General features: G+C 38.2%; 1 protein-coding gene across 1 annotated transcript in view; it reads right to left on the bottom strand.

The window, feature by feature from the left end:
- Positions 1–943: 943 nt before the first annotated feature.
- COL9A1 (collagen type IX alpha 1 chain) overlaps positions 944–14,958 on the bottom strand; it is a 62,544-nt gene continuing 48,529 nt past the window's right edge. The window contains exons 31-32 of the mRNA XM_077903488.1: positions 9,998–10,075; positions 944–1,897 (exon numbers count right to left, since the gene is read on the bottom strand). Coding sequence (XP_077759614.1) covers positions 1,713–1,897; positions 9,998–10,075 — 263 coding nt within the window. The 3' untranslated portion in view covers positions 944–1,712. The remainder of the gene's footprint in view (positions 1,898–9,997; positions 10,076–14,958) is intronic.

The following is a 14,958-nucleotide window of genomic DNA, read 5'->3' as shown; positions in this document are numbered from 1 at the left end:
ATCGTATCAAAGACCCTATTAGGGCTCACTCCCCCTTGACTTGAGAGAACTGAATTCCATAAACTAACTGAAGATATTGACTGTTTTGAGCACTGTGCTATGCCCTTGGGAGAAGTTACTTGTGTGCACTATGACATAAAATTAATATATTAAGTCTGATCAATAGTTCATAGAAATGTCGATAAAACAGCCCGGCAATATGACTATGTAAATAGTAATAAAGTGTTTCAGTGGTCGAGCAATACCTATCTTATTGATAAGAATACAGTGTTTTAGCTGAGCTGTCGTTATAAAATGTCTAAGAAAAATAGTGAAACATAAATCATTTTTGCAGCAGTGAAGTTCTGAATAGAAAGAAACTAACAAACCATTGAAATGAAAGCAGTGGTTCCTAACCTAGAAACCAAGCACTTATGTGGTCTATGAAGTCTGAAATAGTCTGCAAACATGTTTGTACATATGCACTCATGTGTTTTCTAGGTGATGACCCCATAGCTTTCATTAAAATTTCAAAAAGTCCTTGAAGCTTTCCCCTATGGTAGCACACATACATACAAAGAACTTCTGTCACAGGGTAACACCCACTGAGGAACAGGAAGGGCTTTTTAATTTCTCTATAGAAAAAAAAAAGCACTAATATAAACGTGACTATGGAAATACCAGTAACTTAAAATTTTTCAGTGTTCTTAAGTTCAGTGACTTTTTTCATTGAACATGATTAATCATAAGAAAACATGCAAGAGAGGGGCAGCCCCGGTGGTGCAGCGGTTTAGCGCTGCCTGCAGCCCAGGGCATGATCCTGAAGACCGGGGATCGAGTCCCACGTCAGGCTCTCCGCATGGAGCCTGCTTCTCCCTCTGCCTGTGTCTCTGCCCCTCTCTCTCTCTGCATCTCTATGAATAAATAAATAAAATCTTAAAAAAAAAAAAAAAGAAAACATGCAAGAGATTAAGAAACCATATTTATTTCTTCTTTGGTACAACCAGGGATGTTACCTCAAACCTTGAAAATAAATAATCTCATTAAAACTTATGAATGACAGGATATTAAAATTCCTTCTTTGCTTCACATAGAAGAGCTAAGAAAAATTAATGGTTTTGGGATACAGTACAGTTCAACAAAAATCCAGGCTGACTACAAAAACCAACACGTGCCATTAGGAAATCATTGCGTGCGGCCCAGCATGCTCTTGCCACTGCCAAGGGGACATAATGATGGGCATTTTAAGCACCAGTTCTATTGACTACTATGAGGTTTCTTCCTAACTAGTCTGATAATCCTCTGTATAAACGAAACAGTAATCTGAGAACAACAGCTAAATAAAAAATGAAAATAACTACTACAGCTAAGGGAAACCAAACAGTCGTTCTTGTTTATTGGCACAAAGGCCCATGATGTGTCACATGTGTACAGCACACTAAAGTTCAACATCCTGGGAATAGGATTATAAATTTATTTAAAGGAAGGGTTTTAGGTTTTTGTTGTTTTTTCTTTCTTTTTTTTTTTTATCTGATGACTCTCCTGTCTCCCCTCCAAGGGAAAAGGAAGAGCATTTATTGAATAGCACCATTGTTTTAAATCTGTCAAATAAGACATGTAATAACAATGAAGGTAATGCATTGTCATCTTTTGCCTTGGCTTCGGTGGTGTTTCTCCTCCAAGCTCCTTTGCCAGACATGGTTTTTGCAGACAGCCATGCAGCACTAAGCTTTTCACTGGTCAGGCCCTTTGCTAAACGCCCGTTGCCCAGCCTGCATGGTGCAGGAGGCTGGCTCACAAAACCCAGGAGGGCCAGGAGGGCCTGGAGGACCAGGTACACCAGGAATTCCTGCCACCCCTGGGGGGCCTCGTTCACCATCCCGGCCATTCCTCCCGTAGCTGGCAGGACCAGGCTCACCTGAAACACAAATGATTGCATACATGAACAAGAGAGCCCCAATGGCTGTGAACTGGCCCAAGGCACTGGATTCCCTCCCCTAGCCCAGCAGGGTGCACAGAGGGCCTTAGTAAGTGCTTTTGGAAAGGATGGATGGAGACCGATGATGATGATGATGATTGATGATGATGATGATGATGATGATGATGATAAAATTCCTCCACTGGACTTGGATTTCTTAGAAATTAAAATTGGAAGGAGACCTCAGCATCTCTAGTATGTTGGCCTCTAGCCACATAGGTCTATTGAGCACTGAAATGTACTAAGCCATATTGGGATGAACTGTAAGTGTAAAACACACTGGAATTTTGAAAACTTGGTATAAATTTTTAAAATATATTTCATTAACAATTCTTGTTTTTATTACATAATAAAATGATAATATTTTGGACACCATGGGTTAAATAAACTATAATAAAACTAATTTCACCTGATTCTTTGCCTTTGTTAATGTGGCTACTAGCAGATTTAAAATTATGCACACAACTCTCCTTGTGGCTTGCATCATCCTTAATAGGCGATCAATCTCCAGGCAGGGAGTAAAAGTATAGCTCAGTGGTTAGAAGAACAAGATTTAAAGACAGGTCTTGCTCTGCCATTTGTGAATAGGGTGATGTTAGCAAGTCACTAACCTTTCAGTTTCTTCATCTACAAGACAGGATGATACCTTCCTTAAAACTAAATTCCATGCCTTGAAAGCATCTAATAAATAGGTGCTATTATAATCATTATCAGTGATTGATGTCTTAGAAGCCTATGTAAAGCACCTACAAAGGTCCCAGATGTTTTCCCATCAGGGGCTCACCCCTATGTGAACTTTTATGAGGGCCTAAGTGCCTAGGGAGCATTTTTTCCCGTTGTCATATTCAAAGGTTGTTTGATCACCCAGTGGAGCATATTCTCTGAGGCAGGGCACCCCATAACAGGAATTTAGGCTATTTACCCAACCCATCATACAAGCAGTGTTTTCATCCTATTAGCGTAAAGATGGCAGGAAGAAATTGATGTAAAACAACCTGTATGTGCCACGATGATATGGTTTTATAGAGATCTCATTCCATCTCAGCCATCTTACCTCGGGCATTTAGCCAAAACACTGAACATGTTCAATTATATATTTGCTTAGATTTAATTACTTTCCTTCTTTCTCAGTGGTTTTCTTTTTCTTTTCTATTTTAGTGGTCTTATTACACATGTCTTTTATTGGTCTTATTCTAATGGCCTACTCTTATTAAGTGGCCTTATTATATATATCTCACATACTTCTATAAGGAAGACAGAGATCCTAATTTATATATAAGATCTCATTCTTCCTGTTATGCCTACAATTAGATCCACACAAAAGCAATAATATAGAACAAAGCATTATTAAGTTTTAAAAGAATAATTATCTTTGATTCTATCCATCTCAAGTCTGTAGATAAGCAGAGATGTAAGTAATTTTCCCTTATTTATCCCATAAGCTTCTATTTAACTATATTAAGTTGTAATGAAGCATATGATTATATGTTTTCCTCTTAAGACAAGGCCCCTGAGGAAGTTTTTCCTTAATCAGCAGCACCTATAAATAAGCCTCTAGCAGAGCCTATTCAGGTCTCCTGACACAAGTGGGTTTTTTTTTTTGTTTGTTTTGTTTTGTTTTTTTAAGGTTTAAAAGGCCAGGGCAGCCCGGGTGGCTCAGCGGTTTAATGCTGCCTTCAGCCCAGGGCTGGATCCTGGAGATCCAGGATCGAGTCCCACGTCGGGCTCCCTGCATGGAGCCTGCTTCTCCCTCTACCTGTGTCTCTGCCTCTCTCTCTCTCTCTCTCTCATAATATATATATATATATATATATATATATATATATATATATATATATATATATGCCAGATAAAGGTGCATATAAAGGGTAACTTTCATACACCTTATAAGCAGTACGTTCTCATGGAGACACACCAGATCTGCCTTCACAAAATCAAATCAAGATGAAGAGGAGAAAATACCCAAAGGAGAGGTCACAAACCAAATGACCACAGAGGCGAAGTGGGTAATGTAGATCAGGGTGGGCAAACATGCAGTAGGTAACCCATGAGCCAACTCCTGTTTTTGTAAATAGTTTTATTAGAACAGAGCCATGATCACTTGTTTATGTATTGCCCACAGTTGCCTTTGTCCTACAAGGACAGAGCTGTATAATCCACAGAGCCCACAGGGCCCACGGATCCAAAAAATCTGGTCCTTTAAGGAGAAAGTTTCCTGACCCTTAAGGTAGTAAAGAAATGGCCCTGGATTAAGAAATGCTGTGCTATCTTTAGGAGAAGAAAACTGATAATACAAGTATAATGAAAACTCCCAGGATGCCTGGATGGCTCATGAGATTCCTGGGTGGTTCAGTGGTTGAGCATCTGCCTTCAGCTCAGGGTGTGATCCCAGGGTTCTGGGATGGAGCCCTCCAATGGGCTCCCTACGGGAAGCCTGCTTCTCCCTCTGCCTGTGTCTCTGCCTCTCTGTGTGTGTGTCTCTCATGAATAAATAAAAATAAAATCTTAAAAAAAAAAAGAAAGAAAACTCTCATCAGTGTTAGGGAGGCAATAGAGAGGACGGAGGTCTGTGGCAAAGCAGAGAGTGGTTGTCTGCTCCAGCCAACAGCTGCCATGAGAGAAGATGGGCAGTGCCTGCAGATAATTGTCAAGGAAAGCTGGAAGCTGCATTGTTGAATCTCTCAGTTTCTAAGTGTTAGCAACTATCTCAAATTTCTATTTAACATTTGTAGAGCCAGCCTCTTGCCTAAAACCTTACATTTAAGAGAATTTATTCTCTACTACATAACAATATTAGAAAGCAGAAGGAAAGCTTTTTAGGTTTTCATATTTAGTTCCCTATTATCACATTCCAGGAGAGGCTTTCACTTTGCTGCATTTATTCCAGAAAGAGCTGATGAAGCCGTCCTGTATACCCACAATTTATTTTGTGTAAAGCACATCTAGTCCATTTCTCCTTTGGGCAAATACAGCTTTTGATGTTGTCATTGTTGTCATCCTCCTCATCATCACACTTATTAAATGCTTCTGCTTTACAATGGCCATGAACTGTGCTCATTATTGATCCTATTTTCCTCTTCTGTGAACTGAGAGTTAAGAAGGCTAAATAATCGTCCATGGTCACACAGCTATAGGATGCTGCAGCTAGAAACAAGGGCCCTTCACCACTACCCCAACCTAACCCTATTTACATACTCACTGATTAGCTAGTTTTGCAGAGGTGTGTGTATGTGTGATTGCGAGTGCGTGTGCCCACGTGTGTGGGTGGGAGGGTGTTTTTTGTATAATTCTTTGGGCCTGAATTGACTAGGAAGTAAAAAGAGGCACAATAATCAAGTTGGTACTGATTCATCTGGAGCTCTATCATAACAAACCAAAGATATTTTTTCTGAGGTTTTGTCCTGTACAAATGACCAGAGGGAAAAAACAGCTATCATGTAACATAGCATCAGTTCTGGTGAGTCTAGACCCTGGGCATTTAATTTCAAATGTTCCTGTTATTGATTTAAGAGTGTAATTTTGGGGCGACGCTATGTCACAGTCCATTCAAGGAGTCCAGCAGTTGCATTAGCGAATATCTATAAACTACCCTCCAACTCCTGAGAAGAAAACAGATCTGACGTGTTCTCATTCTGCCTCATGGGTATTTTAGCTCCACTAATTAACTGAAGACTACACAGTTTTCTGAAATTCAAGGACCTATAAAAACATTATTGCCAAACGTTATTTTTTAAAATGACCGTGTCATTCTCTGTATGAACACTAGAGGGTAGTCATGCTACATTGATGGAGGCCAGTCCCCTGGACGGTTCTGAAGGATTTAATAGATGCCCAGAGTGAAAGGGACTATGTATAAAGGCCTTAAACAAAAAACAACCTGCAAGTAATTTTCAGCATTAATTTGGTGATTTATCCATGGGTTATGTGAAATGTTTATATGTGCCAGGGACTTCCTTGCATTTCTTACCTTATGCTGTGCTTATTTTTGTGGTGTTTGTCAAAGCATACATGTCTAAGGAATTGGCATAAAGTGGTTTGTTTATATAAAATCCCAGTAGCCAAATAAAATAAATGCAGTGATGGAACTAGGATAAATGGCCACTGCTAAACTAGCCTAAACTGAGTGTGTCATTGGTTTGGGGCTTCTTGGGTTTTTTTCCACTCAATATTCACAAGCAAAGTTCACCTATGTGAAAATTTTGCAAAAGAAACCTAAATAGCCCAGTTGCCTAGTGTGACCCAGCACAAAGCCGGCTCTACCCTTCTCTCCTTGTCCAAGAAGCGAAAGCATGTCCGCTCACAAGCCACATTCCTGGTAGTCACATCCATATGAGTCCCTAGTTAACTGGCTTCTTTCCTTCATGAGCTTGCACAGTGGAGATCAGGACCTATTATTAAACATTTTTCCTTAAAAATCCACAGAGTACCAAGGAATTGGCCCCAAGTGGGCAAGTTTGGCGGTAGCAGGCGTAGAGTTTCTCTTAATGAGACAACCCAATCAAGCGATACTACCAAAGGCCTGTGGTAAGAAACTGAAGCTGGGGGGTGTGGGGGGGACGGGGGGGGGCGGGGGGTTGGGAGCATCTAAAGTCCCAGGTGTCTAATGTGATCCACACTGTTCCATCAGAGAGGCAGAAAAGGAACCAAGGCTCTAAATGGTTATGGGACATGCTGAAGTTATATGGCTAGAGTGGCAAAGACAAACTAATCACAGTACTAGACAGCCAGCTCATCATTTTGTCTACTGCACGAACCTGGACCTAGAAAGTATGAATATTTGTCTCTGTCACCTAATACCTGAGAGACCTTTGTCAGGGCAGGTGACCTTTGTAATATATGTGTCCTCTATTATAAACAGAGGAATACAAAATAATCATAGCTAAGTTTGCAAAATGCTGGCCATGCACCAAGCACCATTCTAAGTGTTTCACATGTATGGACACAGACCCTCCTAAATAAGTCTAGAGGGTAGATGTGGTTATTAACCTTGTCATACCGAGGAGAAACTGAAGCGCTAAGAGGTAAAGTAGCTGCAAATAAGGGAAAGAGCCGTTATTGCACCCTGAAAGCCTGGCTCCACAGCCCATGCTTCTTAAATACCTACTCTGCCTACCTCCAGCTGTGAGAAACAAACTGGAAGACTTATGGGAACTTTTCAGACAACAGAGCACTATAGTCAAAATGATACAGTGTGGGTTAATAATGACCTATGGTCCATACTAACCCGTGTATCATTACAACCCCAAGGGCCACATAATACTTAACACTGAACATAATAATTAATGTATTAGTTACAGTTTTTTCAAATATATCAAGTATGTTTGCATCAGGAAGAATGAGCAAATGAACTTTCTCCATCCAGGAGGATTTAAGTCCCGAATCAAAGTCCCAGTAGGGACAACAAAGAAGGTCACAGGATGTCCTGTTCCGCAGGCTCTTTCAGGTACCAGACAAGTTCCTGCAAAGAGTACTATTAGAAGTTCCTCTAGACCCTAACATCCTATTAATATTATGCTTGTGACAGACAGGAAACCACATTCCTAATCACATTCCAAGCTCCACCGGGAAAATTAAAAGGCCTAGCCTCTCAGTGGACAGTGAACCAGTTCAATAATTTACTGTGAACCAGTACTCTACATTTATTATTTGGAGTCAAAGTCACCCAATGTCATAAAGCTAGTAAGTGAGAAAGTCAAGATTTGAACCCAGGATGTCTGAATTGTGGAGCTCCAAATAGCCCACTTTCAGAGTACTAGCTTTAGAGGAGGAATGACCCAAAAAGCTCTTGTTCAGGGACTGATGGATTCAAGAAATTGTTAGCTAAGCATATTCATAGTGTAGACAAGAGAATGTGAGCTGACCTAAAAGCCAAAGCATCCAGCTGGTGCCTCAGTGATTGGGGTAAACATAACCCTTTGTGCCCATGTGCTAAAAGCACTTGGAAAACTGCATGCTTTTGAAAGGTAGCCTAAACTTTTAAAATATAATCTGAAACTCAGATTTCTCACTAAATAATGTCACATAGCCTCTCAAGGGAAATATAACAAAAGCGTAGACAAAGAACCAGGTTTCAGAGTGGTACCAGGAAGCAAGGGGCAAGGACTGGCAAAAGGCAGAAAAGAAAAGGTAAAGGGCAGGTTTAGCAGTCCTGAAAACGCCCATAAAATTTTTTTTTTTAACAAATCTTATTTAAGTATTAAATCCAAGACCAGCTATAACAGGCAGACCTGCCCATAATGAGCTTGCCCTGACTTAACCATTTTGCCCACATATAAATGCCTGAAATGCTAAAAAGCAAATCAGGGAAGCCACTTTCTGATAGGGCAATGTCCGGAGAGTACATGTAAACCCCTCTGGGTCAGATGCAGCAGCTCTGAGCGGGTTATGGCACGTGGGGAATAATGTGTCCCCTCGTGACAGCCTGGGATGCTGCACATACAGAGCTGGTTTTGCCTCAGTCTTCCCATTTGACACTTTAAAACATGGTCTACCAACAGATTTTTTTTAACACTAAGAGTCACCAAAAATGATAATATATTTATGATAAGATGTATTTCTGATAAAATCTTGCCAAGAATGCAAGTTGCTGGTTGAGAACTGTTACGTGGTTTGTCAACAAAATGGGAGGGGTAATTGTAAGGCAATCCTATAATAAATAATTAGGTAAATTACATGTAATATTTTTATCAGCTTTAAATCACCTATTGCTACCACTAATAAAGGAGGAAAGCACTCAGTAAATTCTATTTCCCTTTCCTCTTCTAAACATCCATGAATGAATATAGGCTTTAAAATACACTGAAATCTTCTTTTGGTCCCTTGTAGCTTCAACCAGATTTTCTTTCCTTTTCTGATCATAAAAATTTCCTTTTCCAATCACGAAAATTTATCAGTTTGTGAAAGCATCTTGACAGACTCATGAATCACAGCTTTAGCAAAGCAGTGTTTGAGCTATCTCCAAATGTATTCATATTTTTTTAAAAATTTTTAATGAGAACGCAATTCCTAGGAGCAATGAAATGGATAATGAGAAAGCAGTGATGTTTTTGGCTGCAATTAGAGTCATGATTGAATATGTAAGCTTCTGTCAGAATTAGAAAATGAGCATTTCTTTTTCTAAATTTCCCTACACCAAGTTTTCCAAATCCACTGTGCAAGCGTGGACCATCCTTTTTCTGCAGAAACTCTCACCCTGATCTCCTCAGCTCCAGGGTGTTTGGAAGCTTCCCTTAGCCACTGCCTCAGCTGCTATAAGAGTGCACTGGGAGGCTGTGTGTCATTCATGCCCTTAAACCGAACTGACTTTCCACCCTGCTAAGCTCCTTCTGTGATTGGGCTTGTAAGTCATTTCCCAGTGGATGACTGTGTGGCGGCCTGGACTATGGGGACAGAGTAGCCAGTGTGTAAAAAGAGAACAGATGCCCAGTGAGAGAATCCAGGCTCTTCAAACAGAGGCAACTTTGTCGCCTCAGCCAACACAGCTGTGATATGTGGCTTGTGCATGGCTCTTTGTGGCTATATGAATAGGAATGTTCAGGTTTATTTGGGGGAAAGGGGGGCAAGTATGGGTTGCTGGAGGGTCTGGATATTTGAAACAGGAGCTTTCAAAATAAGGTTTCAGTCACCCCCTAAGCAACATGAGTAGTTTGAAAACTTGGATTAATTTTCTTGTTGCTCTGACTTTTTTGATTAAAAAATAAGTAGAAAACTATCAACTCGGCTAAAAATGAAAGGACCTCATTCATTCAGAATTTTCTAACAAGTGCACTGTGGCTGGACCTTGACACAATTTTAAAAATCATCTATTCAATAATAATATTTTAAGCCCTGACACTTGTTTTCTCACAAGGAACACAGGCAGGATTTACAAATGATTTAACTTTTCATTAAAGTTGGTCTCAAAAAATCTGCACCAACCATTATTGAGAATCATATGATATGCTTAAGTAATCAAAGAGCAAGTCTTAAAGATGTTGTCCAATTCAGACTTCCCATGTGCTACCAATTTCTCAACCCCATGCTGCCATATAACACACTTACCTGGGAGACCTGTAGCTCCGGGCAAGCCCTTAGGACCTCTTCCTGGAGGGCCACGTTCCCCCCTTTCTCCCAAGTCACCTGCATTTCATTAAAGAAATGTTATTTTTCTGTATGTTTATAAAAAGAAAGGTTGTAGTAAATATGTAGCAAGGAAAAACTTGAGTCAATTATATGAAGAGGTCTAAGGGGAAAAAAACTCAGATAATCATATTCATCAAATGATAAACAAAATCAATCAAATGATCAACATTCACCAAAATAAAGAATCAATGGCTACCTCCTTAACATGATAAAATATAATATTTACCTCAACCCGAAAGTTAGCATAATGCTTATGAGACACACGAGAAGCAGTTCCATTATAGACAGACATTACAGAGATGCCCACTTTATCACTAGTATTTGTCATTTGGTTTGGCAGTCAAAAACATCCCTATTTTCAAGTGATATGAGTGTATGTCTTAAATCATTGAAAATCAACTCAAAGTCTACTACAAGCAATGACAGAATTCATTCAAGTAGCAAGATAGAAAATATATGAAAATCAATAGTTTTCATATACACAATCATCCGAAATCAGGTGTAGTGAAAAAAATATCCCATTTATAATAGCAATTAAATTAATAACAAGAAATAAGTTTTATCAGAAATATGCAAATCCAACATTACAAAATTAACATTTCTAAAGGACACAAAAGGACTTGTTCTTAGATGGAATGACATCATCACAAAAAGGTGTGAGTTGTCCCTAAGCTGAAGTTTTATCATGATCCCAATAAAAAAGATTTTTTTAACCAGAAATGGGGATTCTAAAGTTTATACAGAAAAACACATAAGCCAGAGTAGCTACAAAAACTCCAAAAAGCTACTCGAAGGGAATTAATCCCACCACATATTAAACCAATTAAAATGGTATAGTGCTGGAACATGGATAGACCAGTGAACCCGCCCAAAAACAGGCTCCAATATATATAGGAATTTGTTCTGTAATAAGGTGCCATCTTAAAGTGGGAAATAGTCAAACAAGTCAAAAAATGGTGTTGGAAAAAGTGGGAAGCCAGTTGGAGAAAAAAAATAAAGTTGAACTTGTTCCTCACAACATAATCCAAGATAAATTACAAGTGAATCAAATATTTAAATGTATAAGAACCAGAAGAAAACAAGGGAGAATTATTTTATAACTTCAGATTTGAGTTGGCCTTTCTGTTATGATTCAAAATACGAAAAGATCCTAAAATCAATATAAAAAGTTCAACAACAATAAATAAAGAATATGTAAGCAAGAAAGTCACTAAAAGGAAACAAATATAGCTCTGAAATATATGAAAAAATCCTTGATTTCACTTTCACATCAAAATACATGGAAATTATGAATAACGTGAAAGCTACTTTGAACTAGAAGATAGGCAAATATTCCAAAGTTTAATTAAAGATATGCTAGCAAGTCTGTGGAAAAAGATATTATTATAAATTGCTAATAAAACTGTAAATTGGGACATTCTCTTGGAGGATAATTAAATAATATCTACCAAAATTACAAATGGTAGTACCATTTTACCTGGCAATTCCACTTCTAGGAGTTTATTGTAGAAAAACAGAGGTTATGTTGATATTTACACAAAAATGAAATATACAGTGTTGTTCACTGCAGCCTTGCCATATGGCAGAAGATTGGAAACAAAATGTCTGTGAGAGGGTTAAATGTACTACAGTACTTCCATAGAATGGCATACTACGCAGCTATGAGGAAGAACCAGGAAATTCTTCAAAACATTCTCAAGGCATATTGTTAAGTGAAAAAAAATCAAGGTCCAGATCACTACTAAAGGGCAATACAACTTGTTTCTAAAGGGATATGGGGAATGTATGTAATTATATATTGTATATAATCACTGGTAAGGATATTTAGGTAACTAGTAAAAGGGATTACCTAATGGGAAGGATAAAAGAATCTAGGCAGATGGGAGGCAGAGGTGGGGGAAAAACTCTTCACTAAATATATTTTTGTGTATTTTAAAATTTTCAAACACTGTAAATTTAGTGTTACTGAAAATAAATTAATGAATTTTCAAGATTTAAAATGTGCTGTCACAAGTGCCTACATTTCACTTGTGATTCATTATTTACAGGGAATATGCTTTGGATTGCAACCAGCCATGTGTATTTGCAAGACAGTTGATTGAATTTGGGGATTCAGCAGCCACAGAACCAAATTTCATTAATTATCCTGGCCCCTGCAGAGAAACCCAGAAACTTGGCCTCATTAACAAAGTGCCCTAATACCTAGTCAACTGGTCCTAAATGATGTTTACGGTTCCTAATAGAAGTCATTATTCTACTATCCCATTGGTATAGTATTATATTATTATCCTTCTACTCTTTTAGAAGATGTGGTGGCATTTTGCAACAAATTCTATACATAATCATTTTTCCAAACATTTGTATCAGCTCAACTTTATTCAATATTGAGTCGTTTGTTATAATTTTTTAAAAAGCATACATGCCAAAATAGTAAAAAAAAAAAAAACCCTCTAATTATTAAGTGAATGTTTAAATAGCCACCATACTTTGATTTTAGCTGTGAATGCCCTTGTATGAATATTTTTATCATGAAACAACTCTATTTTAAAAACAATTTTAGGGATCCCTGGGTGGCGCAGCGGTTTGGCGCCTGCCTTTAGCCCAGGGCGCGATCCTGGAGACCCGGGATCGAATCCCACGTCGGGCTCCCTGCATGGAGCCTGCTTCTCCCTCTGCCTGTGTCTCTGCCTCTCTCTCTCTCTCTCTCTCTGTGTGACTATCATAAATAAATTTAAAAAAAATAAAAACAATTTTAAATTTATATAAATACTGTGTAAGGATATAGAGCTCAAGTTGAACTCATATTCACGTAAACTATTTTTTAACACTCATCAATATGGCCTTACTATATTAGGAAGATATGACAATTAGCATTTTAAAAACTAACAACTTAAACGCTCTTGTTAACTTAGCAATTTAAATGTCATATCACTGTAATTCTGGAGGCTAGCGATGAAAAGAGAACCAATAAATGTGCCACATTTTCTGAAGATATGAGAGGAAGATTATAAATTAAACAGTAACTTTCATGCAGACAGTGAAAGTTAAACACATTCTAGCGTGAAGCCACATCAACTTTAAAATGTTGCTTGCAAGGAAGAAAATCTCATTGCTCCATAGTTGCCATTTATTTCATTTATTTGAAAGGTGTAACTGATACTCTGACCCCACGCAAGCAGATTAATCCAAAAAAAGTGTTAGTCACAGTAATGATATGTGTATTTTCTCAAGCCTTCATTTACATATTGCATCTGTTTGACTTACACTAAAATATCTATATATATATATCTATATAAAATTAATTCAAACCATGAATATTTAAAAACAGTACTTATGACAAAGAAGACTAACACTAAGCAAAGTGAACATAAAGCCAATAAGATATCTCTGTTTCTGCTTGAGTATACATATAAAAATGTACATGTGGCATAAGTCTTGACCCTAACATGTTTTTATAATATTGCACAGAGCATGTCGATAGAAACAAAAAAATATATATATAAATGATTTGAGTATGATTTCTGGCATATTTCTACTAGCTCCTACTGAAAATGTTTCACTGTGTTTTGCAGACTAATTTTTTAGGAAAAAATTATTTTTATTAAAGACATAGCTTGAACTGCTAAAAACTTTGGTGAAATTTATTTGTTCATTATTTATGTAATAATTTCCTTGGAGAAAGACTCTCAAAGTAATATGGTGAGCAAGACTCAGACTGTCCCTTCTTTATTAGACATGGGAAAGAGGCAGCAGGTGACACTGAAATACATCTCTAACTAGCTGGACATTTAAGTTTCAAATACTGGAGTATTTGTTCTCAGGGAAATATTGATCTGTAACCTTTGGCTAATGGGATACTATATGTTTTCAATTAAATATCACTGTTATAATGTATGCAGTAGGATGAGAAAGGTCAAGTCCGGTTACCTGGAACTATACCTTTCCAAATTTGTGACAGCACTTATTGATAAAATCCCAGGATAGTACTCCTTTCTTCTCACACCCCAAATTTCAAGAAGTAAAACAGAGAAGATGCTGCTTTAAAGGAACCCAGTGATGATAAAGGGATGGAGGAAATTAGGGAGAAAAAGTCCTTTAGAAAAAAGAAAAAGACTATCTCTTTTGGATTATAGACTGTGTCATAAATGCTGAAGAAAAATTAGGGGGAGGTCCCTTATACAGTAAAACTATGCTTGATGAATAAACTCTGTGCCAGAAGCATTTTCCAGGTTCCATATACATAAATACATTTTTCTTCCCTTCAAAATAAGGTTCATCTGCTGGAGCCAACTCAGCCCAACTCAGTCACCATCCAATGCTACTATTAGCTTCCCAGGAAGCTTCCTGAACATTTCACCCCTGTTTTCTGTGGTTCCCATCCCTGATTGTACATTAAAGTCACATGGGGAATGTTTTTAAATCCTGCTGCTCAGACCTATTAAGTCAAAGTCTCTGGGAATGTGACCCAGTTGTGGACAGTTTTTAAAGCTCCCCAGGTCATTCCACAGTGCACCCCGGCCTGAGAAACACAGATTTAGGCAGACTCTACTAGCATAGCAAGCAGACACAGACATTCTTATTTCTTAGAAAATAAGATCAGATTTCAGGTGCATTCTCTTACTAACTCAAAGTTAAGTTCTATCCCACATATGGAGACTTCCTTTAAGCCAAAGAAAATAGGGCTGTGATTTCTATAGTCCCTACAAGGTGTTTCCTTTCGGCAGGAAAATAGGAGACTCCCCTACACTGGGGCATTTAGCAATATCAGATTCATCTGGAGGCTTGTTAGACCACAGACTACTGGCCCCCCCTGCAGAGTCTCTGATCAGTGGGACAAGGGTGGGCTGGAAAATTTGTATTCCAAAAAGGGTCCCTGGTGG

This window comes from Canis aureus, chromosome 7 (genome assembly GCF_053574225.1).
Source record: "Canis aureus isolate CA01 chromosome 7, VMU_Caureus_v.1.0, whole genome shotgun sequence".
NCBI classification, from domain to species: domain Eukaryota; kingdom Metazoa; phylum Chordata; class Mammalia; order Carnivora; family Canidae; genus Canis; species Canis aureus.
The sequence above is the reverse complement of the archived record's forward strand: the minus strand, read 5'-3'. Positions and strand labels throughout refer to the sequence as shown.